Here is a 27,039-nt window from a genome sequence, read left to right on the forward strand (position 1 = left end):
CCTCATCCTCTCCCTCTGACTCAGAAGTGCCAGAATAGAGACCAAACACCCAGAGCAGACTGATAGGACAGGAAAAAGAGATGCTTGTAATGCTTGAGATTAATGGAGACTTCCAGCATCTGGGAGATGTGCACCAACCCATTTGGGACTTTGTTCCTGGCATACCTTTATGGGTTAAGAACTGCAGCTTCTGAGATGTTAGTGAAGGACAAGGGGCAGGTGGATCGGTGGGTGCCACTGTAGAAGGGTATGTGGAAGGACCATGAGGTGATCTTACCATGCAAGTACATCAAGGGGATAGTTGATTATCCTGAGAATGTGGCCATTGAGCAGGCCTAGTGCAATTCAGACAGGTATTAATAGGCTAAAGTAGGGAAAGTGAATTTCCAACAGGGAACTAACCTTTCCTTTACAGCAGCCCTTGTCTGTCAATAAAGAGAATTAGCCCGGGCACAACATTAAAAAAATGTGCTTATTTATGATGCCAGTGATATCTCTCCATGTAACAGATCCCACGTTAGTTTAGCTCAGTCCTGAGAGCTGCTGCTGTCAAAAGCCCTAGTTCTCTCTTATCCACAGCAAATGATGCATCTTTAGGTATTTGCTCAGATCAGACTTGGAAATACAGACTCCCTGTGCTGTGCTAAACTGTAAATACCAGCTTCTGAGCTTCTCAGTATAAGCAGTTTCTAAATAATCTCACAAACTATTCACTTGAGGGAAAGTTCAGTACAAGTACATTGTTCTTACGTGTTGAATACCCTCTTCAACTGCATGCAGCAAGAGACAATAAGAATTTCTAACTTTCTCTCTTAACCAACAGTATTATAATTATTAAAGGTGTCCATAGGTGAAGACAAAGTGCATAGCATCACTAGGATATATGGACTGCACATGTAATTTACATTTAGCTATCTTAGAGTGACTATGCCATCAAGTATCATTTCAAATAATTCTAAAATAAGATTATGCTTTAAGGAGCAGATATAACTTGTCAGTGGTTTAAAATTAGATCACATATTCTGCATAACTGAAATCTGCTCCTAGGATGTGCATGCACATGTGTATGGAGGAGAAAAGAAAAAAAAAAGTCCTCTTTTACTACTCTTTTCATCTGCACTTTTGAATTCCAAAATGGAATTTTATATTAAATGAGAATGGAATGTAGTTAGGAGATTTTGCCGTGGACCACCTCCTCCAAAACTCACCCTTTGCTGTCTCCTGTCACAAATCCCTCATCCATTAGAAAGACATTGAGCAGATGCATAATTCTGCATAAGAAAATGTACAAAGTTAAACACATGTTGAAATGTTTCACTAAACCAGATCCTTATTACTAATCATGATGGCTTATCTGGAAAATCATAACTACATCTTCTAAGCATTTGTATTATTCCAAGGGGGTTTCCACAGAGCAGGAGGAAAGCTGAGTGATCAGCCCGTGCTGCTTCGGCTCCACACAGGTGCTCCGAAGGTCAGTGTTAAAAGCCACTGGATTAAGGATTTAGTTTTGAAAACAGCTGTAGGAATTAGCACCTTGGAGTTAAAACACTAAGGGAAAAAAAGATCATGGTTACAGAACTACAACCAGCCAGCCACCGTAGCTGCAGGGAGAGGGAAGGTGGCTCAGCGCCCGTTCCGGCGGGATGCTCTCCGTGCCCGGGGGGCGAGGGCGACGGGCCCGGAGGTCCCGACGGCGCATTTGCCCATTCCCACACAAACGTCGTTCCCTTCGGCAAACGCCTCCCTCCTGGGCAGCCCGGCTGGCCCCACGCGTCCCGGGGGCAGCCGAGGATCAGACCGCGCCCCCTCCACCCACCCTGGAAACGCTGGAAGCGGGAGCGCCTTCCCCACAGCGGAACGCAGCCCTGCCCACGCTGCGGATCTGGCTGGAACTGCCTTCCTCCGCAGCGCCGGGCTTCTCCTGCTCCCCGCAGCGGAGGGGGAGACACAGAGCGGGGTATTTTGGGCACCTTGACCGCCCCCTCCTGCGCTCGCCCCGCGGCCGCTCCGGCGGGTCCCGCCGCTCGCCCCCGGCGCGGAGGCGCAGCGGCGCCGCCCCAGGCCCGGCCACCAGGTGGCGCTGCCACGCGCCGCGGGAGACCCCCGGGCCCGGCGGAGCCCCCGCGCAGTCCCCGCCCGCGACTCCCGGGCCCCGGGAAAGCGGAGCGGCTCCCACCGAGACGGGCGCCTGCACCGCCTCCGTCCCAGGCTGAGCCGGCTGCAGGTGAAGCCAGGTGCCTCGACGCCTCTCCGCGGCAGCAGCACCGCCTCTCCCGGCAGCGCACGGCGCCGTCCTCCTGCCCCGTGAGTGGCTGCCGGCTGACTGACAGGCGAGGCGGCCACATAGGGCGGCCGCTGCCTGGCGTACACCTATAAGGGCCGGTGGTGAGGAGCGCCGCGCGGTGTGGGGCTGCCCGTGGCGGAGCCGCCCGGTGACCATCCGTCCTCCTACGGCCGGGCGTTCTTCGCTCGCAGAGCCGAGCGCTGGCGGAGGCGGGCGCCTGTCCGCTGGCTCCCCGGCAGCAGCTCGGTCCGCCGATCCCCGCAGCAAGTGGCAGTCCCGCGCCACGGGCCCTCCTCTCCGGCAGCGGCGCCCGAAGGATGCGGAGCGGCGGAGCGCGGGCGGCGGCGGGGCGCCGCGGGGGGACCCGCCGCTGCGCCGGGCGCGGGCGCCGCCGCCCCTGCGCGCTGCGCCGGGCAGGAGCTCAGTGAGCGCGGTGGCCGCGGCGGGAGGAGGCGCAGGAGGGCTCGGCTCTGCTGTCGCCGGAGGGGCTGCGCGCCGCTCCGCGCCGGCGGCGGGGCTGTGCGGAGCCCCGCGCTGGGGAGGTTGCGGGCGGCACCGCCACAGGTGACTCGCGGGCCGGGGGTCGCGTTCCGCCCCGCTGCCGCTCGGACGCCTCTGCGCGTTCGCACCCCTGCGCCGCGGCCGCCTGCGCGAAGCCCATCTTCAGCCGCCTCGCCGTGCCGGCGCGACCGGCAGCACCGGGGGACATGGCTTTGCTCCGGCTGCTTCTCCTCTTGCTCCTCGCCCAGCGCGGGCTGGGGGCTGCCGCCGACCAAGGGCAGGCAGTGCGCAGCCGGGAGCGGGCGCTCGGAGGGAAGCAGCCGATTTACAACCACATCAAGAGCCGGGAGCCTCTGCCGGCACCGCGGAGCCGCTCTACAGAGAGCACCATCTTGGCGCAGCGGCTCGCCGAGGAGGTGCCCCAGGACGTGGCCTCGTTCCTCTACACGGGCGACTCCCGGGAGTTGCGGCGAGCCAACTGCTCCGGGCGGTACGAGCTGGCCAGCCTCGCCGGCAAGTCGCGCTTCACCTCGCATCCCTCCCTGCACGGTGCCCTGGGCACCCTCACCCACGCCACCAACTTACTCAACATGATCCTCCAGAGCAATAAGTCGCGGGAGCAGAACTTTCAGGAGGACCTGGAGTGGTACCGCGCCTTGATCAGGAGCCTGCTGGAGGAGGACCCCAACATCTCCAGGGCCGCTATCACTTTCAGCACAGAGCCTTTCTCCTCCACTCCCCAGGTTTTCCTCCAGGCCAGCAGGCACGAGAGCCAGGTCCTCCTGCAGGACTTGTCCTCCACGGCTCACCGCCTGGCCAACGCCTCTGTGGAAACGGAGTGGTTCCACGGCTTGAAGCGCAAGTGGAGGCCACATCTGCACAGGAAGGTCTTAAACACGGGCCCCAAAACTTTGGAAAACAGTTGGAAGAGACGGGAGAGCTTCACTGCTGATAAGAACCACATCAGGTGGTCCTCACCATACCTGGAGTGTGAGAATGGGAATTACAAACCCGGCTGGCTGGTGACCCTCTCGGCGGCTTTTTATGGGCTGCGGCCAAACCTTCTGCCCGAGTTCAGGTAAGAGGAGTGTTCTGCTTACGTTCTGTCGAGAAGGGGAGGGGGGAAACAGGATGGGGATTTGGTTCTGCCCCCCCTCTCCTAGGGAAGGGCATTCTGGTCTCTGGGTGACCTGATCAACCCCTGCCGCACGGGCTGCTCGGTCACACCGCACAGCAGCCTCAGGCCTTCCTGTCGAGCTGTGCCTTCATGCCTTCGGGAGCTGTTGCTCCTTCAAAGAATCGCAGTCGTCTCCGTCTGTAAGACAGCGTTTGCTTTACCCGCTCCCATTGGAGCAGGCGTGCATGTGGGTTACATTCCTAGTGTGCTTGTGGGGAGAGGCAAGCAGCAGCTGCCAGTTGAAGTTTTTCTGTGTCTGCAAGTGGAAAATGCTCACCGAGTTGTTATTTCTTACTATACTGCGAAATTGAACCTAGCTGGACCCCGACTAAGCTTTTAACCTGCTGGGAAATAACATTGTGCTGATAAACTGCTGCTTCTGGTCTCCAGAGCACATCCACTGTGGGGTGCTCGAGCCTGGTCACTGGTAGTACACTTGCAGGTAAATCAGTGCTGGTGACCTCTGTTCTGTCATAGTTCATGTGGCTATGACCTGAAGTGGCAGTAGGAGAGCTTTCCTTTTGCACCACCAGCTTTATATTTGATACCTGGCATGTGTAAAGATTTGCTTATTTTTATTGCTTTATATACTTCTTGTTGCTTTTATGTACTTTGCCACTGAACTGCAACTAACAGAGAGGAAGACAGAAAAAGGCTCCTTCTTGTATCTTTGTATTTTGACACCAAAGAGAGATTTGCTCAAAGAATGAGAGAAACCTGTGGAGTGTGAGATGGCAGTTTTTCCCCTAGCACTCCTGCGAGAGGTTCACAGGCAGCTCTGTCCAGTGGGGAATGTGCACTGCTCAGAAGCAGCATTTCTCAGGATTAGAGAGAAGCACAAGATTTCTTTTGTGCTATGAGTTACTAGTAGGTAAAGATTGCTAAGAATGTAGCAGACACCAAAGAGATTTTGCCACACCTAGGTGGCTAGGCAGTAGCGGCTGCGAATGCTGTTTCTCTTGGCTTAGTCTGAAATCCAACGTGATCAAAGAGATATGAGTGCAGTCAAAAATCCCTGAAAAAACCCAAAATTTGTTGAATGGATAATGGCTGCTTATTTCTCTGTTGAATTACTTTTTGCCCTGAAATTTTCACACTTATGGGGATGATAGGGTTAAGGTAAAATGAGCTCAGCTGTAGGCTGTTTGTTGCTGAATTCCTCTTGAGACCAAAACCCAGGAATAGGTCTATTGTAGAGCTCTTCTGGACCCTCGGGAGTCCAGAGAAGTCAGGAAGCTTGTCAGAGATCATTGAAATGCAATGTTCAACATTTGATGAACTTCAGGATGTGGATGAAAGTTAATGTAGGCTGATATTCTCTTGCTGGGGATAGAGTTTGGCAGAACCACTAGGCTGGAGGTGTGGCAGCCACAAACCATCTCTCTGAGAATATAAATTTGGATATAAAGTTTAGCTCAAAGAAGGTCCTATCTTGACTTAATTGAAGAGGAAATAAACCGATGCTTTAAAGAAAAGAGTCTAAAGCTCCAGTTCCAGCTCTGTGCCAGGATTCTGTGATGCCAGGAAGCATCTCAGTGGTGTAGGTTTCTGCTGTGGTAGCTTTGGTGTGCAGAACACACCAGGTCTGTTTTGGCATAACCCTGGCCAATCACGGCAACCAGTAGATGTCCTCCTGGATGCAGTACAGAGCACTGCCTTCCCTGCCTCATCTTCCCAGCCTCTGCTTGCCACGGGGGGGTCACTTCCGCTGAGGAAATAGAATAACCTGTTATAACTCTGACACTTCAAGGGGCATTCACTGAGCTCATCTTAGCTTGGAGAACCACTTCTTATTTAGAAGATCATGAGATGGAGTATGCTGTGCAAGTTCGAAGTGTTATGTTGCTGTTATACTGAATAGTTAGGACAAAACTAACAAAGATTTGTTGTATCAACAGAGATAAGTTTGTAAGCATTTCTTAAAAAATGGATTGTTTTTTGCCAAACTATTAAAGAAGCAGGTAGAAGAAGTAAAATTATAAATACATACACATTCTGGCAAGGCTGAAGGATAGTTCCTGTGTTGCTGATTTGAGGTATGCTAGATGAAAGATGGGCTTTCATAAAAGGTTATTACTTGGGATATTGAGAAAGCTTCTCAGCTACACAGAAAATGGTATGCACAAAATATGCTTCCAAGACTTGTAGTTTGTCTCAATATTTACAGTGTTTTCAATACTTAATAGGTACACAGCCTCAATGTGAATTTTTAAGAGAAAAAATCGTTTAAAGCATGAGGACATAATAGAAAAATGTAACATCTAGTGTGGAAACATGAATTGAAAAATATAACATGTAGTTACTGGAAAATTAGTGTGTGAATTACTAGAAGATGCCTCTTGAAGTAAGCTTTACTTCCTCTCACCATGAGTCTTTGAGTGAAACAATATTTTGAATTTAAATTCTTATTTAAGGCCCATATGAAAAAAACCCATGTTTGTTAACCTCCATCTTTTGGATCAGCTATGTTGGTGCTCCCAAAAATATATCTTTGAACCATCTGTTAGAAACATTTTTATGAATCAGTTACCATGCTCCTCCAATTTAGTGGTCTGGTGTGAAATCATTATTGGTAATTTAGTGTATACCTCTTTAATATTCTTCTATCAGTTTCTGTACTTTCTTTGCTCACATTAGGTTTAATGCACGGTACATTAGGGTGAGATTCATTCAGGAGCATGCTCTATCCATGAAAGAGAGTTCTTTCACATTACAGAAGGAAAAGCCCATTACTCCTTCTTGGTATCTCTTCTGTGGCAGTAACAGATGGGTTTGTTCATGTGGCATAGCAATGGGAAGAGTTTACTGAGGGCAGTACTGATAACTGCTACTGGCCATGTTCAGTGCACGCTGCTACTGCAGTGCTGTTGTCAATGGCATTCTGAAAGTGCAGCACAAAGCAGCAAGCTTTGTTCTTAACATTGTAAAGAGTTACAGTGCTTCTGGCCTGAGGATGGGAGTGTTACAGGCCAGGGGGCTCTTGCAAACAGCTCATGTGTCTTCAATTTCACCTCTCCCCTTCCCAAGAGATTACTGCCAGACTGCCCCAAGTGAAGGCCAAGGAGAGAATGTGGTTAAGTGTAGCAGTGTGGGGTTTAGATGGTGGCTGCTGCTGCCTATATCTTATTTCCCAACACTGCTATAGTTAAGTTGTCTTGCCATGACTAACACTGTAAAAAAGTACTGAGGTGAAGTGGAGAAACCAAAGGCAACTTGATTGTACTGATAAATGTCCTAGAAGCTGTTCAGGGCCGCATTAACCTAGTACAATGCCAAGCTAGCAGTGCTGGCTCTCTGCAGCTTCTTAGCAGGGCTTGCTGGTATTTTGTTGTCTGCGTTTGCTGGTCTTTCCACCCAAAATGCATGGAGAGAACATTACTGCTACCTGCTTGTAAGATGCAGTGTAGGCTCTCATTCAGAAATCAGGATCCACAGAGACTCAAAGTAATCACTTGATGGCTTGCAACTGAAATTCATGACCTAATGTGCCTAATCACTCTACTCCTGTAGTGCTGCAGGGGGTAGAGCACAGTAGCATCTGTCACAGATCTTCTGTGCCCCTCCTCTGCTACTGCCTATCCCACAGTCAGAATGAACCATATCTTATGGCACATGAGGACCCAACTGTCCTCACTGCAGCCCTACTGAGAAAGTGGAAAAGTGTGAAAAGTTGCGTGTTATAAATACAGTTTCTTTTCTAAAAATATTTTCTTGGCATCTGGAGAAAGAAATGAGAGGTCTTCATTGCTTTAGCAGTCCAGGAGACAAGTGGGAAAGGTCATGTCTTCATCTAGAAGAAAGATGACTAAATAGTCAGCTAATATGAGCACACAAGTTAAAAAAAAAGTCCTCCTGGGTCACTGAGTCAGTCTTCTGCTGTCACATGCCCACTTAATGTCATAAGTTGACAAATCTCCACCTTTAAGTAGGTGGGTTTCTCTCTTGACTCTTCAGTTCACTGCCATGCTGGACCTAAGGGTTGGATGACTTCTCCTGATTTCTGATCTGAATTTATTCACTTGCTGTCAGTTCTCATGCATTTATTCTGGTCCAGATCTGTCTTCCATCTGACTTAGCACCCTTAGCTGGTGTTTACTGCCCTGACTTATTTATAGGCAGTGGCCCTTTCACCACCTTTGTTTACTAGACTACACAAACTGGCTTTCTTTAGTCTCTGTCATAAGCTCTCTGTTCCCATGGTCCCTCTTCTCAAGTCTTGTTCCAGTATGGAACAAGAGCATGGTTAGTCAGATTCATGTGCACTGTTTCAGGCTTGTGCAATGACATCAATTATCCCCAAACTCTGATGAATGAGTTGCTGCTTTTGCAGTTCAAAATGTTCCCTTGTGTGCTGTTCCCATTTTCTTTAACGTTGTGTTGAAATACGTCCACATTTTGGGAGCTGGTCTTTGGTCTTGTGTGATTTCTCATTGTGGAGATAAGGTTGTCTTCAGGATCCGAAGCACTGGCTTTCCTTCCCCCTCCTACCATATTCCAGCAGGTTTTTTGCCAAATCCAGCACAACATTTACTATCTTTTTTAAGTTTTTTAGGGAGAATCCAATGGAATAAAGTCTGTTTTGGCAGAAAGGAACTAAATTAGTAAGCTGAATAAGTTTGGAGTGGTTTTGTTTGGTTGGTTTTTTTTTTTTTTTTAATTTTATTTTATTTTGAATGGAAACTTGTTCTGGATCACTTACAGGTAACTTCATTCTGAGTTTTGGCCAGATTTTGCTATATCCTAATATTTTCTGTCTTCCAGAGGTTTGCTCCTCCTCTCAGTTATTGGAAAAATATCCCTTGATTCAAAGATAATCTTTACTGCACAGTTAAATTGAGCTGTTTCTTCCCTAAAGGCAGTGTAATGTAGTGATTTCTTCTCTACCATTAACAATTACTTGGACCACTCCAGAGTTAGACTATGATGGGACTCTTAGTTAAGGAAACATTACTGAAGGCAGATTAACTTGTGGGGGTAGAAGTATTTATGAAAAATTAGTAATTTCTAAGGGATTATATATATTATATGATTTATTATTCTGCTAAATATTTCACAGCTATTAAATTGCTTGGTAAAAAAACCCAAACAAATGTAGACATGAAAAAAATAATTTTAAAAATGGGTAATTTTTTTTCTTTTAGACATGGTTTAATTTCTTCCTTTAATCCTGTTTTAGTTTCCCCCAATTTCTCTTTAGTCTGAGTACTGAGCTAAGAGAAAATTAATTTTAATTGTCTAAGGAGACTTTTAAATTTTTTGTGCCATTGTGATATGACATTAGTTGTATAATACAGAAAATATTTTAAAATTGTGAGGTTGACATTTTTTATAACATATCCTGGCCCTTGATTGAAGGTGTGGGTGGATTTAGAACAGGTTTCAAAAATGAAAAGGATTAATTTATTTTTTAGAATTTCTAAAAGTCTTGGATTTGTGTTCCTGAAAAGAAGTTAAAACAAAAAAGCCTTTTATTATACTGTGTGTTTGCGGAAACCCTCAGGATATTTTAAGTATTTTCTAGGCAGTTACTTATGTCCCTGCCAGCATTTTTCATATGAGGTCATGAATAGGGGTAGAAAACTGGATGCTAATGAAACATAGGAAAGGAACAATATGGATTTCTCTTTCAGAACCATGGTTCAGCTTTCCTCAATATTGGAGAAACAGAAGTGGGTCTTTGAAGAAAGAAGTTAAATATGGCTGTGAGAGGATTGAAACGCACACTGCATTCGTGTCCACAATTACGTAGCACATGCTAAGTTAAAAGGAATTTTTGTTTTTTTGGGTCAAACTTCTGTTTCCAACTCCTGTGTTTTCCACCCCCCTCACCCTTGGGCCAGACTTCCAGCACAGCAGGTTATCAAAGCTCTTTTGAAGGGGTAGACATGTGGCAGTCCTTACTATCTGAGATTCAGCTCCAGGACTGTCATCTATTCTATTTGTGAGTATGGGCTGAGATAGAAATGTTCCTAAATGTAAGAAAAAAAGTATTGCTGTGTTAGGTCAAATAAAAGGTTTCCATAGCCCTTCCTCCAAAAGCAGCTTCTGGCAGGTACTGAAGGAAAAAATGTCAAGTTAATGCTATCCTGGTTATGTCCAATTTACCAATGATAAGCAACAAAAAGAAATTGTTTTCTTTCAGGCTTTATCTGAATGACTGGATAGTAAGCATATATTGAACTGACCTTCATGATTCTTATCCATGATTTAACACATTTTTGTCTTCTGTAATGTAGTTTGGCATTGTATTCCATAATATATTTTCCATATATAATATATTTTCCATATATATTCCATAATATATATTCCGTTATAGCCATCTACTGTGGGTTCCATAGTTTTCTAGTTTTAAACTCACTTCATGAATCTAAATTCATTGGGGGATCCCAGATTCTTGAATGAATACTTTCCAAAATGTTTTATTGCATCTTTTCTGCATCAGCCAGGTTTAGTTGTGGGTTATATTAAGCATTTTTATCATTTGCAGACTTTGTCACTGGCCACTCATTTGTGAAGTCCAGCTTAACTTCCCTGCACGTGGAAGCTGATTTTTGTTTCATTGATTCTTTCAAGATTGATGAAAATAATTCATTTTTGTCAAAAGCTGTCTCTGCTCTGAACAATTTTTGTATCTTGGTTGTGTATTGTGTCAGAGATTCTACTTCAGCCTTCCACTTTCTGAGGTATTTGAAATGTTTTTAGTAGAGCATATCCTTTTAACATGCGGTTTCTAAAAATATCTTGGTTTTGTCTTACATTCTTGTAATTTGTATGTTCCTCCTTGCCCAGGTTTATGACTTTCAATTTTTTTTTTTTGAGGTTGGCTTCCACTTACTTTTGAGTTTTAAAATGACCTTGTTATCTTTAAATAAATCTTCAGGGTCACAGGATTTAGTATAGTTAGGCTGAGACTATCCTGTGTAGGATTCTTCTATTTCAAAAGCCCTTTGTGTTCCTAATGTATTTTCTTCTGTTGTGCTCTGTTCCTTTCTTTTCACCTGCCTCTCTGACCCCATGGATGGTAATGGAAACATTAAAAAAAAATGTAACCCTAATTTGGCTCCAAGACCTCTTTTCATAGGGATAATCTAATGTAAATGGTACTCTACCATCACTGACTCCTAGCATTCCAATACAAGGGGATGCTTTGTGACAGAGTTAAGATGCTAGCAGCAACTTGAGCCATCCTCAAGTGGAAAAAAAACCCAAGTAACTCCAAAGCATCCTCGCTCCTCAGAGTATCTAAGAAACTCTCTGAGTAAACTGCAGGGGTATCCCCAGGGAGGTAGCACTGCATGCTATAGATATGAAGGCAGATTTAAATTTGAAATAATTCTTCAGACAATAGAATTCAACTTTAAGTATTCTGCCCTTGTAGTACTGTTTCAAATGGCCTAGAGAGACTTTCTTTGCAGGTGAATCCTAATTTATGTGCCTACACTGCTATGCCTTACTCCTCAGTTAGGTTTATTTGTAGTGAAAGTTGCTTCCATTATGAAAATATTGAAAAGCAGGAGTCATGCTATGGCTGAGGAATTAGGGAAGTGTCTGTCCTAGTCGTAAGGAATTGGTGCTAACTCTGTGACCAGACCAAAATCGTGTCTCATGTCCCAGTAGCCTTTTGTGAATCTGGCTGGCTATGCATGGTAACAAGTTTAACAACGTCCACGTGATGCAGAATCCTAAATCTTAACTTGCAAAGGCAAGCTGAAACTGCAAAAGCTGCCGTTTGTCAGTAAGACTTATGGCTGAAATTCATTTGTGAATTTGACACCAGGGTTATTTTTGGGTGCTCAGTTGATGGTACATGGGAGGGGCTTCAGGTGTCAGGTAGTGTGTAGTATTTGAAGATTAATATTCTTGAAAGCAGCAACCTCCAAAATGAGAGTGGTCAGAAAAGGTATCTGCTCTGGAAACACTGACTATGCTAAATACAGTGTGTATCTGTCTAGGGGAGTGGGCATTGCAGATTTCTGACAGCCGTAGAAAGATTTTCTTATCTCCTTGTTTTCTGGTAAAGAGGACTTACGAAGGACAGCATGGAGGGCTGAATGAATATGACAGCAAGAATCTAAGCAGCTGTTTAGATGTGGGGGTGATGCCCACTTCAGTGTGTGATAACCATCCCTTATATCTAGCTGTGAGTGCTCACAATGCTTACAGGCACAAAAGTAAGCGAATAAACTTAGAGGGCAAACAGCGTGTTTAGCTGAGCTGTGATGACCTCTGTGCCAAAAAAGCTTTTGAAGATCTATAGCACAAAGATACTGTTTATCACCATTTAAATATTGGCAGGCTATGATTTTGTACAGTTCTGGCTTAAGCTGACTAGGAGAAAAAAAAATGTTCCTCCTGATTTTTTTTTTTTATGATGTAACAGTAGAGGCAAAAAAATATTCTGTAGATAGGTTTTACACCATGTTGTTACAATGAAATATTATAACTACTGAAACTGTCAAGATAGCTAGTAGTTTAGGAAAATAAGCTTAAATCAATTTCTGGCACAGATTTCAAGGCAAGCAGCATGCCAACAAACAGTAGTACTGGAAGTACAGACAGGCATTAAAGCCTCTTAAATCAAACCTCTGACCTGACAGAAAATCCTTGATGACATCATTCTTCAATGATTATCTTATATATAATTCAACTAATTCTTTCTTAACTGCGTGTTTAACATGGACATGCAATCCTTAGATATCTCTTTTGTGTTTGTAAGGACTGTAAAATTGTGGCAGGAAACACATATCTATTGTTTCAAGGAGATTAACAAAATATGCTTACCTGCCAGATGGTCCACAATTACCAGTAATATTTTTATTAACTTATGTGGCTTGTGTTCAGCCAGGCAGCATTGCTAGTGTGGATGAATGTGTTACGCTGACAAGCTGAGTCTGCTCTTACACCCTTGATATTTGTCTTGATTGCTTACACCAAGATAGCAACACTGCAATTATTCCCAATTAGTTCGATAAATATAACACAGGGAGTCGGTCCATATACATTCCAGGAGGATGTGTTCTTTCATATGTTCCATTTTCTGAACGTTGAATCAAAAATAACTTAATGTGGGTGGCTAAACAGGCTGTGCCAGCTACTGTATTAATCACAGATGAATTTCAGAAATGTATCATATTAGTGTGCTCTGTGTAATAGCAGTGGTGTGCAAGTCTGAGATGGTGTTTTAAAATGGATCTCAAATGAATGCAGTAGAAGTCTTGTACCATCATGATACCTTTGCCACACATGCGCTCAAAGAAACTTTGCTTTTGACAGAGCGGTATCCTCAGGCAGTTTCAGACCCTGGTACTGCTTCAGAACTGTGACGTTACTATGAAACATGTATTGCAGAGGTCTAGTGAAAAAAGAATAATACGCACCATGGGGAGAACCAGTTGAAATCCTATGGCAGCTTGTACCTGTCAGGAGAGATTGCTTTCCTGCTCCTGCACTGTCCTGTTTCTTCTTGCTGTAGATTTTCACCCCAGAAACTCACAAAGCTCTGAGAAAAGGGAAAACCAGAACAACTTAGCCACATCAAAAGTTTAGGCTGTGCTACAGAAGAGCTGCAGATGGGAGAAGAGTGTAGGTAAAAAAGTTTGCATTGAATTAATGAAGATTGTCTTTTCTGAAAGACAAACAGTCTTGTAAGAAAAGCTTTAGTACAAGAGAAGCATAAGGAACATGTGTTTAGTTTGAAATGAAGGAATTTTGTAGTATTTCTGGAAGAAGTATTATGAAAATATTTTTGAGCTTGAATGGTTTAATTGTGATCCTGATATAATTTAAACATAAATTGAAAGTGTATGGGGCCAGATAACCTGGGAGAAGTGTGGAGATTCTCTGAGCATGACTGTGATCATGATTATCTTGTATCAGCAATAGTATGGCCAGCAGGACCAGGGAAATGATCATTGCCCTGTACTCATCACTGGTGAGGTTGTACCTCAAATCTCTTGTTCAGTTTTGGGCCTCTCACTTTAGGAAAGATATCAACGGTGCTGGAGCAAGTCCAGAGAAGGGCAGTGGAACTGGTGAAGGGTCTGGAGCACAAATCGTGTGAGAAACAGCTGAGGGAGCTGGGGGAGCTTAGTCCAGAGAAGAGGAGGCTCTGGGGAGACCTTACTGCTCTCTGCAACTGCCTGAAAGGAGGTTGGGGTGAGGTAGGGGTTGGTCTCTTCTCCCAAGTGACAGGACAAGAGGAAATGTCTTCATGTTGTGCCACAGTACTTTTCCATTGGATAGCAGGAAAACTCGCTTCACGGAAAGGATGGTCACGCATCAGAACAGGCTGCTGGGGTTGAGTAACCATCCCTGGAGATATTTAGAAGATGTGGCACTTAGGGATGTGGTTTAGTGGTGACTTTGGCAGTGCTTGGTTAATGGCTGGGACTCAATGACCTTAAAGGTCTTTTCAATGTCTTTACTACTGAATGGAAAAGTGTACTTTGTGACAAAAGATGTTGAGAAGTCCAAGAACTACAGGCTGATCAGCCTCACCTCAGTCCCTGGGAAGATGATGGATGGAGCAAATCATTGTGAAAACCCCTTCTGTAACACATGAAGAGGAGGTTTGTGACTGGGAGTAGTCAGCATGGATTTCTGAGGGGGAAATTGTGTTTAACCAACTGAGCAGCCTTCTGTGTATAGATAGCTGGTGACCAATTGGAGGTCAGTCACTTTTGATATACTTCTGGTGGGCACCAGTTTGACATGAATCACCAACGTGTGCTTGTGGCAAAGAAAGCCAACAGCCTCCTGGTTGGTGAGAGGAAGTTTTGCCAATGGGTTGAGGGAAGTGTTTACCCAGCCAGGTGAGGCCCATCAAGAGTGCGATGTCCACATCTGGGCTCCTCAGCACAGGAGAGATGGATGTACTGAAGCAAACCTTGTGCAAGGCCACACAGATAGTTAGAGTTTGGAGCTTCTGACATACAAGAAGGACTGAGTGAGCTGCTACTGTTCAACCTGGAGGAGAAAAGGCTCCAGGGGCATTTTATGTGTAAGTACCCAGTGTAAAGAAGAGACAGACCTTTCTCAGCCTTATTCAATGAAAGGATGGAAAGCCCAAGAGGCACAAAACTGAAATACAAGAAATTTCTTTTAAACATCAGAAATCTTTTTTTTGGACACTGTGAATTTGGTCAGTCACTAGATTGGATTTCCCAGAGATGGTGAAGTCTCCTTTATTAAAGGTATAAAAAAACCCCCAACTTAAAGAGTCTGCTTTGAGCTGATTGGATTGATCACAAGAGGCTTCTTCCAGTGATAATTGCTGTATGAATCTGATTTTCACATCTATTTTTAACAAAATTATTGTATTAAAGAGCTTTCAAATGACGTAAGTTCTTTAATCAGTTCTGATGTGAGAGGTCCTGAAGTATATTCCTTTCTTTCCAGTACATGGCTCTGAGTGTTAGGATGCTTTCCTGCTTTCTGATGCTTGTCCCATTGGAACATGCCATGAATTCTCCAAATTGCAGTACTTCTGGTACAAAGCCATACTCAAATGCCTTCTCAGTGTACTTAATAACCCTAATTTCTCTGGCTTGTGTGTGTTGTCTTTCTCACAAGTAACCTCTAGGTAAGTTTTCTTTGGAAAATATTTATATCCGTTTTTTACTGGCATTTTGCTTCTACAGGGCTTGCTCATGATACCACACAGCAAACTCTCAAAGGTGTTTCTTCTCTTTTGACAGTGATTAGTTTGTCCTTTATTTGAAATCTCTACTTCTCTTTGCAGAAATGTTTGAGGAGGGAAAGGTTAGTTTCCTCTCCTATTAGTTAAAAACAAAATGTACACAAGGGAAAAACTTTTCCATGTAAAACTTTCCATTTCTATTAAAGCTGAATCATCACTGCTTTTCCTACTGTATAAACTGTTTTCTTTGGAGTAGTTGGGATGATGCTAATCCTTGATAGCTTTGCCAATGTGACTGGTGTATAACATGAATTAGGAGAGCAAGGAGTAGTGTTGGTCCTGGTCCTGCTGCCTGCTTTGTGCCTGTATGCAGCCATGGAGAGAGAACTCATTTGCAGAACAGGTCCTGTCCTCAGCCCACACCCTAATATTTGTATTAGCTCATGAAGGTCCAGAAAAGATTAGAAACCTACCTGGTGGGATCTACACATGACCAGATGAGTGATCTGTTATCTCTACTGCTATGGGCATCTGAATCAGGCACCTTCTTGCCAGGTTAAATTTGTAATCCCTGACATCAGCATTTTAAAGAGATAATCTGTGCAGTATGGCAGTTTTTCCTCTTGAGCTTATTTCTCACCCGGAACAAGGAAAAAACAGTTCCTTGGGGTACAAACATGGTTTCAGCAGTCCCTGGTGAACCTGCTGTTCAAAACAAGTGTACAAAGGCAAAGACTAAAAATATATCAGAATATTCCAGAGGTGTGGTGTGTGCTATTTTAAATTTAACTTGCTAGAACCAGCACTTAAGTATTTAAAATAATTTCTAAATGTCCCCAGCATTAGCTTTAGATTCTAGTCAGAAGACTGAGTGGGACTGAGTGCTCCTGTCCTGTCTAATTTCCTACTGTCTTTTTTATGTAATTTTCTCATGCATTCTTCTGGCCACTTATATGATGTATTTGTGTTTTTGCATTTACTATATAGTATGAAGATGAATGTCCAAATTCAGCTATTGTGGACTCTTGCTGTACTGGGGTCAGATATGAGGGAACAGTGTTGTCCTGGTTTTGATCAAGCTCACTCTTATCTTCTAATTTTGCTTGTACATATCCTCTCAAATATATGGCTTTGTAGCTATCTTGTTACTATTATTGTGTTATGAGCATTAATTAAAAGAGGGAACACACTTTGAGGTGAATGAGGTGCTTCTGAGATAGAGGCTGGGCCATGCCCTTGTTAGTTCACAGCCTGAAAGAAGGGAGATGGTGGTGTTTATAGTTGTGGAAGTCCAGACTGTGGAAATGAAAACATCTGTTCCAAGTGGCTGGAATGATTGACTTGAAAGGAATGGTATTCTAGATTTATGAAATTAGCACAGAGCATTAATCCACTATGAATGTGTTTGTGTAATGATTTAGCAACTAGAAGTTGCATATTGACATTTTTGTCAAGTCTGGACCACAGCAAAGCAGTCATAGAAGACATACTCTGACAAAATGATGCTATAAATGTCCTAGGTCATTCTGAACAATATGTAAATCTTAGGCTTTTTAGAAAAGATATAGAACTACAATCTTGTACCTTTCTTCTTCTGATGATTTTCAAGTTTTTTATACAAGAGAGTGTCAGCTTTGAAATTGGCTTGTTAGTTTTTCTTTCAAAAGAATTTTTGAGGTAAACTGTTGATGATGAAACCTAGAGATTTCTCGGTATAGGAATTACACAATTCAGATGGTCCTTCAGGACATGTGTGTGTAGGAAACTTTTTTTTTGGCTTCACAGACATCAGTGGTCTTCACAGACCTGCACTGGCTTGTGCAGCTTTCTGATGTTGTATCAGGTTTTATTGCAGGGCAAGCTGGCAGAGGTGTGGGGAGAGGGCTTGGATGCTTGCTGGAGGAGGATGTTAAGCTGCAGAGAAGAGGCCTGAATGTCTCTGGAGGCCGGGTTGTCTCTGGGGAGAGTACAAAAAAAGGCTTTTTCCAGTTGTTTTGGCAAATGGGGTTCCCTGGAGGAAAGGGGAGAATGTAGTTTTTGCTGGATATAGGGTGAGGTGCAGTGTCTGGTACTTTGTACTCAGAACTGGCTGGGAAGGTTGCTGGTAGAAAATAGTACAGGTCTTTCACTGTATTTATTTTGGGTCTTTGCTGCACAGTAAAATGTGAAGGGCATTACATTGTTTGAACATAAAACTTGTTCTTAACTGCCACCCTAGTCTTAATATGTTAGATTTACTGAGCTCTTGTCCATAGTACATCTCAGTAAAATAAAAATGTGTTTGTGACCATGGCTCTGGAAGCACAAAACTTTTCTGGTTTTAGACATTTTATCAAATTCTATATTTAGAAGAAAGATGTAGTTCTGCTTTTCAGGCTACAGCATCATAAAAAAACTTAACCTATTTCTGTAGCTGTGTTCAAGGCTGTTTCCTCTCTGTTTTCAGAGGTGTTGTCAAAGTCGACATCAACCTGCAGAAGGTGGACATTGACCAGTGCTCGAACGAGGGATGGTTCTCAGGGACGCACAGGTGTCATCTCAACAATTCTGAGGTATGTCTGTCCCTAAGGGACCTCACTTCAGTAACACTGAGCAGTGTTCTGTACTATAAATGTTATTTGTTTTATAGACATTGAATGTGGTTTGTAGGGCTGAAGGAATCTTTCTGTGTGAGGTGTTAGGGAATGCATGAGTTTCAGGAGTGCCTGCATTTCAGAATTATTGATGATAAAGCAGAAGCAAAATTGTGACGAGATAACAGTTACAGGGAAAAAGATTACTAATGAAATAATTTGAGGGTCTGCTTTGCAAATCAAACAATTATTTTGTGCTCAAAATCAAAATAGGATTTTAATGTCAGTGTCACTTTTGCTTGGACAACTTTGCAAAATGTAGTAGAAGTAGCTGAAATGCTAATGGTAATTATTCAGAAAAACATTTGATAGGGTGATACAGAATAACAGGCAGAATTGGATACTGTAATTCCTTCTTCGTAGGAATGCCAACATTTTGACAGAGCTGACTGAAATGTTTGTGCTCAGCTCCTTCCTGCTTCCCCTTTCTTCTGAAGGTCTGTGTCTGGTTCCATCTGTCAGCAAATCATAGCTCATTCGGCTTGGCCTGTCATGTATTCAATTAAACTTTTAAACAAAATACATTTTGATTTTTCTTTTAATTCTCTTGTGTAAAGGTGATTTCAAAGGCACCCATTTGTTTTCTGTGAGAGCAGGTACCTTGTGCACTTCTGTACATTTGGAAAGGACAATTAAAGTGTAGGGGAAGTTGACATTTGTCTACCAGAAGTCAGGAGATGTTTGCCTAATTTTCTGCAAAATTAAGATTTATCAAAGCCAAGCCTAAATTTAGAAAAACAGTTGGTTTTGATGAATTCAGCTGCTAACATTTTTGAGCAAGAAAAACTCAGAATTTTTGTAAACTTTTTTTTTTGTATTTTTCTTTGATTTTTTTCATGAAATAAACTTGAAATGCAAAATCAAGTCTTTGATAAAGACTTATTTAAGACTAAGTATTTCTGCAAGTGAAAAAATGTATTTCTGTCAAGTACTTTTTGACTTCTGAATTGAAGGGAATACTTTTTAAATCGCTCATGTTTCTTCCTAGAAGAAAATAGTGTTTCCCTTGTGATCTGGTAAACCTTATTTTTTAATCCGTTCTAGTTATCCTAAGTGTGATAATATACTTTGGAAAGTACTCCTCCTTCTCTTAATGTCTTAAGAGCAAAATATGTTAGCAGAGGGGTGGGATTGTAAACTGCATCTATACAACCAAGAATAAAAGGGAAAAAATCCAATCCTAGGTCTCTTGTGGTTTAGCCCCAGTTGGCAGCTAAGTACCATGCAGTCATTCATTCATTTCCCCTGCCCCCTCTGCCATGGGGAGGAGAATTGGGGAAAAAAGACAAAACTGGTGGGTTGAGATAAAAACAGTTTAATAATGGAAACAAAGTGCAATATGGTGATAACAATGATAATAAAAGATACTATTACTAAAATAAGGGATGGGGGGGGAAAGGAACGTTAAACCCAAGAGCAACCAGATGCACAATATCACCTGCTGACCCATGCCTGTCCTGTCCTCCAGCTGCAAGTGACCCTTCCTGCCCAACTCTTCCCAGCTTATATATTGGGCATGGTGTTCCATGGTGTGGGATATCCCTTTGGCCAGCTCAGGTCAGCTGTCTTGGCTGTGCTTGCTTCTTGTGCACCTCCTCAGTGGCAGAGCATGGGAAACTGGAAAGCCCTTCAGTTAATGTGAGCATTGCTTAGCACACTGGTGTTTTGGCTGTTGCTATCAACATTACCCTCACAGAGAATTCAAATCACAGCACTGTACCAGCTACTGAGCAGAAACTACCACAGTCGAACCCAGGAGAAGGTCCCATGGGCTGCTTTCCATACTTGTTTCATTGGAACCCACTCTGTGTGGAATAAGTGTAACTTACATAGCTGTGCAACAATATTTTCCACACAGTTTTTCTTATAAATGTTAATGAAATCATATTCCCTGTGCTCTCTCTTATCTACCTAAGAGCAGTTAAACAAATACTTGCTGATGGTTGAATGCTCTGCCTTGATTTACAAAGTCTGTCTCCAGCAGAGTAGGAAGAGAATGGAGATATCTGGATTTCCAGTTCTGCTCTAGTTAGACCCTCTTTGCTCACTTCAGTTTTGTTAGGTGACTTGAGTATTTACTGCAGCATAGCCTATGTGCAGACTTTTTGATAAGCCTTTGCCATAGTGAATTTCTGATTTGGCTCTGAAAGTGTTTACTGCATAGCCCATACCCTGTGCCCAGTGCACCAATACCATTAAACCAAAGGCATAAAGTTCAATATTTCAGAATATTTAAAAATTTTGGAAATACAGCTCCCTTCCCTAATGCTATGAAAAGAGAGAGTGACTTTATGCAAGAATGAGAGGAAACGACCAATGTTGTAAATGCAGGCAAATACAATGGGAAGAGATGATGATGTCTGACTCAGTTCAGAAGGCTGAATGATTTCTTTATTATAATTATGCTAAAATACATTAATATACTATATAAAGGAAAATACAAAAAACTACAAAACCTACTTGTTCTAACTCTAACTCAGCTCGTGACCCTCTGTCGAGAGTCCAGACACAGGTGGATTGGATTGGCCATCAGGCTCAAACAATCCTCACCAGAATCCAATCAAGCAATCACTCCAGGTAAACAATTCTCCAAGCACATTCCACATGAGGAAAACAAGGAGCAGAAATAGAAATTGTTTTCTCTTTCTTTCTCTCTGTGTACCTCTATGAAAAATCCTGAGAGAGAAATGTGCTTGCCACAGACCAAAGTTATGGATTAATCAAAATGCTTTTATAGTGGCTAAAATCCACTAGACACATGGCAGACAAAATCTACTTTCTGTGCTGTTCTGAAGTGTTTATTTTCTAAATAAAAATCAGTTGAAATGAGGGAGATAGAGGTGCATGGAAACATATGGTAAGCCAGTGGTCTGTATGTGCTAGACAGAAAAAAGGGAAGGCATGGATGGGATCCAACTTCTTCCAGAAAATAGAGACTGTTGTTGAAAGTACTGTATTGCCTTCACATAGTCAGGCACAGCGGGTATTAGGAGATGATGCTAACTGTGGCACTGGGATTTGTCTTTGGAAGGTCATCAAGAACAACCTGATTGTGATGGAATAGTTGTAGTGCTAGTCCTTTCTTGGAAAAAAATAGTGTCAGGTTGAGTGATTTAGGAATATTATACTCAAATATGCAAAATGCTAAGATGTACTAATCTTCCTTAAACTTTATCTGTCCTTAGATTTAGGTGTTCCTTTTGATTGGTGGATCTTAAATATCTTGCTTTATGTATGGTGCACTTGAGTACAAAAAACAGAAACAAAAACAAGCACTAAGAACTTTGGATTCCCCATTTTTAAATTGACTACCTAAATTCCTAATATATAGTGGATTTTTTCCCTGATTTGTTCTCTTTTGTGGACAGTACACATACATCCCTGATTTTGTAGCAACCTAGATGAACAAGAGTGCCCTCCTCTAACCACAGGGTAACTGGACACTGCTCAACCTAATTAAACAAGAAATTAGGTGATGCTTAATACAGGAAAGCCAAATTGCAGCCATGGCTAAAGTCTATTTCAATTGTTAAGTTTTTCTCCTTTCTTTTAATAACTGGATCAGCCAAAAAGAGGCTGATGGCCAGGTGTTATTTTTGTGAGAGAGTTACATTCTGCTTCCTGCCTTCTACCTTGACTCCCAAATAGGCAACAGCTTCCCCAAAAGGTATTGGCAAGATATTCGGATTCTCTGGGGCTGCAACAAATATGACAGGCAATATCTACAGAGTTAGAAATAATTAAGTTTGGTAGACCATAAAATGATGCAGACAAGTCTGAAATTAACAAACAGAAAAAGTGTAGTTACCCAATAACAAATGCAAAGTAATTTCATTGTACAGGCAGTGCTGGTTATGGGAGTAAGAAAACATGCACTTTTACCCTGTTTGAAACCCTTGAAGACTTTTACTATATTGGATTTCTTCTCCATAAACGCTGACAGCAGCTGCTGGCACTTTTAGTAACAACTTTAGAGTCCTTGTGGAGCTACCAGCAATATTGTCAAGGCTGAGGAGCATCTGAAGAAATCAGCTGGTGTGGCCCCTTGAGTTCAGCTGGATCCTTCCAGCCAACAGCGTCAGTCTGTGAACAGTGGCAGCAGACTCCACACTGTTCCCCTGGCCTTAATGAGCCTTCCAACAGCTTGCAGTGTGAGGCAGGCTCAGCTGACATCCCTTCGGGTTTTAACAGTATTCCACAAATGACAGTGTGCAAAAATATCTAGAGGAAATGAGGGAAGCAGAGTAAACAAGAAAGCTGCATTGCTGTCTGTATACATTGGCTGCATATCTGTGTTTGTAGAAGGATGCATAGGCCTACTGTGTGTTTATTTATTGTGCACAAACACAAAGCCAATTGAGAAGGGAAAGCAAATGAGCAATGCAGCCAAAATATTTTTTTTATTGTTTAGCAAAACATTTGTGTCCATCATATTTTATTATTCTGTATGCAAGGTTACAAGCAGCTGAACAAGGGGAAGGCAGGGGCTGGTTAAAAATAGAATTGTAATGGGGACTGAATTGGGAGGGGGGCCGAGGGGAACCCAATGCTTTCCAGGTTTTTCAAGCAAATGCTTTTCAGTGCCCTTGTCAGACTGGGAAAAGGCTATTAATGTGCACAGTCCGTGGGAGGGGAACTGTGGCAAGAGATTAGCATCTGAAGTCATAACCCACTGGGTCATACTCAGCGTCATTGATTTTGCTTATTATTTGCATGTATTTTCTGTCCTATCCTTTAGGAAAAGCGCAGTCAGAATTAGAAGAATTTGAAATCAAAGCTGTTTGGTGATTCAGTCTGAGTGAATGGGTTTATGGACTATAGTTAGCTTCTAATTTGGAAATAATCATTCTTGAAGCTACAGATTGCATTCAACAATGGATAGGAGCAGTACCCAGCCAGAGCAGAGAGCATGTCAGGATATATTTTGTCTTAAAACAACATCATTAGTGGTAGGAAACAAATACTAAATGCTATATCAAATCCTGGGCTGAAGGAGGAATCTAAGGCTGAAAGGGCAGTGACTCATTTCAGTATGCAGGTAAAGAAAACATAGCCAGCACTTCATGGATTCAGAAGCAGACAGGTGTATCTGCTCTTTCCAAAGGCTCAGGGTATTTGAAGAGCATGCAGCAGACACAAAAAACATTTTGGATGCTATTTTAAAAATAACTTTTGCATCATCTGTGTTCATGGGAAGAGTCCCCTTATGACAGTAAACCAGATCTAATCTGGCACTCCCCCAGACACTGTTACATAAAATGAGGTGGAGGTTTGTTAGAGTTCTCAGTGATAAACAAGGTGCTATGAAAACCAGCTTTCAGTTTAAGGAAGAGCCAGGTTGCTTAGCTACAGCATCTTTACTTTAAAGACAAAAAATTTAAATGAGAGTGTGTTTTGCAGGAGCTAATCTTGGTTATCAATGTTTTCTTCAAAGAAGAAAACCTTTGCAAAAATTCCTTTCATCCTAGTTAGAAGTCTTAACTTGAGCATTTAAATTCATCTGGGTCAGTTCTATTTGCTTCTGTTTTTCCTTCCCCCAAAGTTAAACCATGAAAAGGGATAGATGGTTGGCTGAATGATGTTGTCTGTCAAATTAAAATAGCCAGGAGATTTTTGGTTTATCTTGCATATGACAGATGATGTAGCATTACATCTGTTTCCAGTTCTTTCAGGTCCATGACTGCAATTTTTGGATCTTTCTCTGCTGAACAGAGATGTTCAGATGGTCCTGTCAGGCGGTGCTGATTAGTTGTACTGGTGCTTTTTCCCGTTGTGTTTGGGGAGGGAAGAGGTGAGGCCCAGAAGTTTAGTTGGCTAGTGGAACATGAGCAAAACATACCTGGTGGGAGCAAAGGGGAAGTTGCAGAGAGGGGGATGGGTGCAGGGAAGAGCTCTTCCCAGGAGAGAGATTTGAAAAACTGTGGCTGGGGCAAGAGAAGGAAGATCAGGGTGTATTGGGAGGCACAAAAAACCTTACAGCAAGGAGCGTGGGGACTGTAGCCAGGTTGCACTATTCTCATGGCAGACTGGCTGTGAATTGCCTTTCCCAGAGTAAAATGGCAGAAGGTGTAGCAAATCCAGGCATAAACAGAACACGGCTTCATTCAGAGTTCTCATTTGTTATCACTATGTTCAGAGGCCTGTACTATGTCTGAAAAATGCCTCTAGTAGCATTAAGCACAATTAGAGACATGCATTTTGATAAATACACAGCAATTTGATTTCAAAGCATCTGGTCCATTCTGTGAGAGATTTGATAGGCTTATCTTGTGAGGTGATGCAAAGACTATTACCCCCATTTTACAGCTGAACCACAGGCAAAATTATTATCTCTAAACTGATAGACTAGAATTGAAGAGGGATCTCCAGGAGTGTGAATTACCTTCTCCAGAGTTTGATTTCTGCAGAGAGGTGTGCCAAGCATGTGAGCTGAGAGTCCCCATGTGCTCCAGCCAGGGCTCAGGCCGGATCATCTTCAGAATGGGGTTTTGGTGTGCATCACAGCATGTACCCATACCATGCTCTAGATACTTCCAGCAAGACATAAGCATCCTGATATATTTTTGAAACTTGTGTTTGAAGAGCTTCATAGTTTACTTAGTGATCTTGACTTGTGACAGAATTTTGGTCAAAAATTAAGTCACCCAAACTCCTCTTAGATAAACACACTGTTGCTGTCATTGCAAAGGACACAGCTTCCTATGAACTGTGCAGACTCTGTTCTTAACTGTCAGTTTACCCAGGTAATTTACTGCAGAGTTTTTTTTTTTCATCATTAAAATAGGAAAATTCTGCTCATACATACATACTGCAGTTAAGCTTTTCCTTTGAAAAAGCTTGGGTTTTTTTTTTTTTTCAAGACTTGAGAAACAGTTAACCAATAGAAAAAAAACTTATCTTACTTTAAAAAAGCTTTTATCAACTGTAGTAACTGTTTTTCCTGCTTTCTTTTCATACTTCATCATACATACACAGGAGTCAAGTTTAATTCAGCCTAGAGAAGAAAGGTCATTCATTTTTCTATAACAAATTAAAGTTAGCTTGAAAACATATTAAAGTTCTCATGAAGAAAAACTGGGGACAATAGCAAGTGAATCTTTGCATTCAAAACAATGTACTGAATCACAATAATAACCTTAATGGAAAAAAACTAATTTAGCTTTATTTTTAAACACAATTTTATAAAACTAGACATTCAAAGACAGTCTTTTTTGTTGGTGACTTCTGTTAGGTGGTAAATGCTTTTTTGCAAACGAAAAATGTCTGCTTTTGGATTATCTATGCTTTTGTTTAAATCTCAGTAATTTGTATGACTTTTTCTTCTGGTTTGCATTTGCCATTACTGTAAACTGATGGCTATCAAGGACTGATCTCCTGGGAATTTCTTAGTCTTTACTAACCTACTTAGAATTATCTGTTTCTTTAATACTTTCTTGCCCATTGCTGTTTGAGATAATGAATATACTAAGCATCAGTACTAATATGGGAATGCAGAACATTTGACTTTTGTTCTTCAAATTTTTGAGTATTACTGCCTTTTTGTGTTTTGACTATTTTGTAAGCTGAGTTTCATCCTACTGCATTTCTTTATTGTTCATCTGTAAGGATTTTATTCTTTTTTCTATCACTGAAAAAGTAGTGAAAGGAAATGCACTTCTTCCCATGTATATAAAATTCCTAAGATAATTAAGATATTTATTGTCTTTGATTATTCCTTAACTTATAAAAGATGGTGAGGGAAAGTAGATACTGCTTAGAGACCAATCAGACAATATTTGTTATACTGTGTTGTTTTCTTCTTGCCACAGGATCAGAATCCCTCTGAAGTTAAATTTGGTGCCCAGATTTACCACGACTATTCTCAAGGCAACCAGTTTTCATTTACTTGCATGAAATAGGTAGTAAGATTTGCTTACTGAGCTCTACTCTTTTTTTTTTCCCACCAATTCCATCTAAACATTTTAATAAGTTTAAATATGGTTGGCTAGGGGAAAAAGTATTCATGAAGAGGTATAACCGTGCCTTCTAATTTAAGCAAAGTGTATCCCATATCGTTCACTTTAACCAGTTATAGTCTTGCAGTACATTTAAAAATAAAACTAACTCAATTGGCTTGACCTGAGAAACAAATTGAACTTTGTCTATAGCTAATAAACTGAAATATTTGCAACCCTCAAATATTTTTGTATGTTTTTATATTAACGTGTATTTACAGCTAACATGTGTAGGTGTGCACGTGTATGAACATCATATAAGTGTGTGTGTGTCTGAACATGTATATGTACGTGTACTTGGAGCCGTGAGTTACTTGGGCCTTGGCATAGAGGCATTCTGCCAGAGCAGCTTTGTGCTGTTACAGAGGCAGGGGGGGAACACTGGACCTTGTTTTGCACCTCACCCCATGCACCAGCACAGGCTGCAGGGCTGAGCAGCTGAGAAGCAGCTTTGTGCAAAAGGTTCAGGGGGTCCTGGTGGGCACCACGTTGACCATGAGCCAGCAGTGTGCTCTTGCTGCCAACAGCCTCTGGGGCTGCGTTAGGCAGAGCTTTACCAGCTGGTGGAGGCTTCCTCTGCAGGGCTGTGTCCACTTCTGGGCTCCTCAACTCAAGAGATTGGATGCTCTGCAGGGAGTTCAGCCAAGAGCCATCACAGTCATCAAGTGTGTGGAGCACCTGTTGAATGAGGAGAGGCTGAGCAAGCTGGGACTGTACAGCATAGAGAAGGTTTTGGGGATTTTCTCTACATGAAGGAGAGACAGACTCCTCTCAGGGGTAGTCAGTGACAAGGCAAGAGGTAGGGCTTC

At 42.5% G+C, this 27,039-nt stretch overlaps 1 protein-coding gene across 2 annotated transcripts in view; it reads left to right on the top strand.

The window, feature by feature from the left end:
* Positions 1 to 2,733: 2,733 nt before the first annotated feature.
* The window catches only part of GPR158 (G protein-coupled receptor 158), a 189,704-nt gene continuing 165,398 nt past the window's right edge, over positions 2,734 to 27,039 (top strand). Inside the window, exons 1-2 of one of the 2 annotated variants that reach the window (XM_068171752.1) lie at positions 2,734 to 3,866; positions 18,050 to 18,155. In XM_068171752.1, the coding sequence (XP_068027853.1) occupies positions 2,995 to 3,866; positions 18,050 to 18,155 (978 nt within the window). In that variant the 5' untranslated portion in view covers positions 2,734 to 2,994. The remainder of the gene's footprint in view (positions 3,867 to 18,049; positions 18,156 to 27,039) is intronic. The other variant, XM_068171744.1, reaches the window with a different exon arrangement.

The sequence above is a fragment of the Anomalospiza imberbis genome, chromosome 1 (assembly GCF_031753505.1).
Source record: "Anomalospiza imberbis isolate Cuckoo-Finch-1a 21T00152 chromosome 1, ASM3175350v1, whole genome shotgun sequence".
NCBI classification, from domain to species: Eukaryota; Metazoa; Chordata; class Aves; order Passeriformes; family Viduidae; genus Anomalospiza; species Anomalospiza imberbis.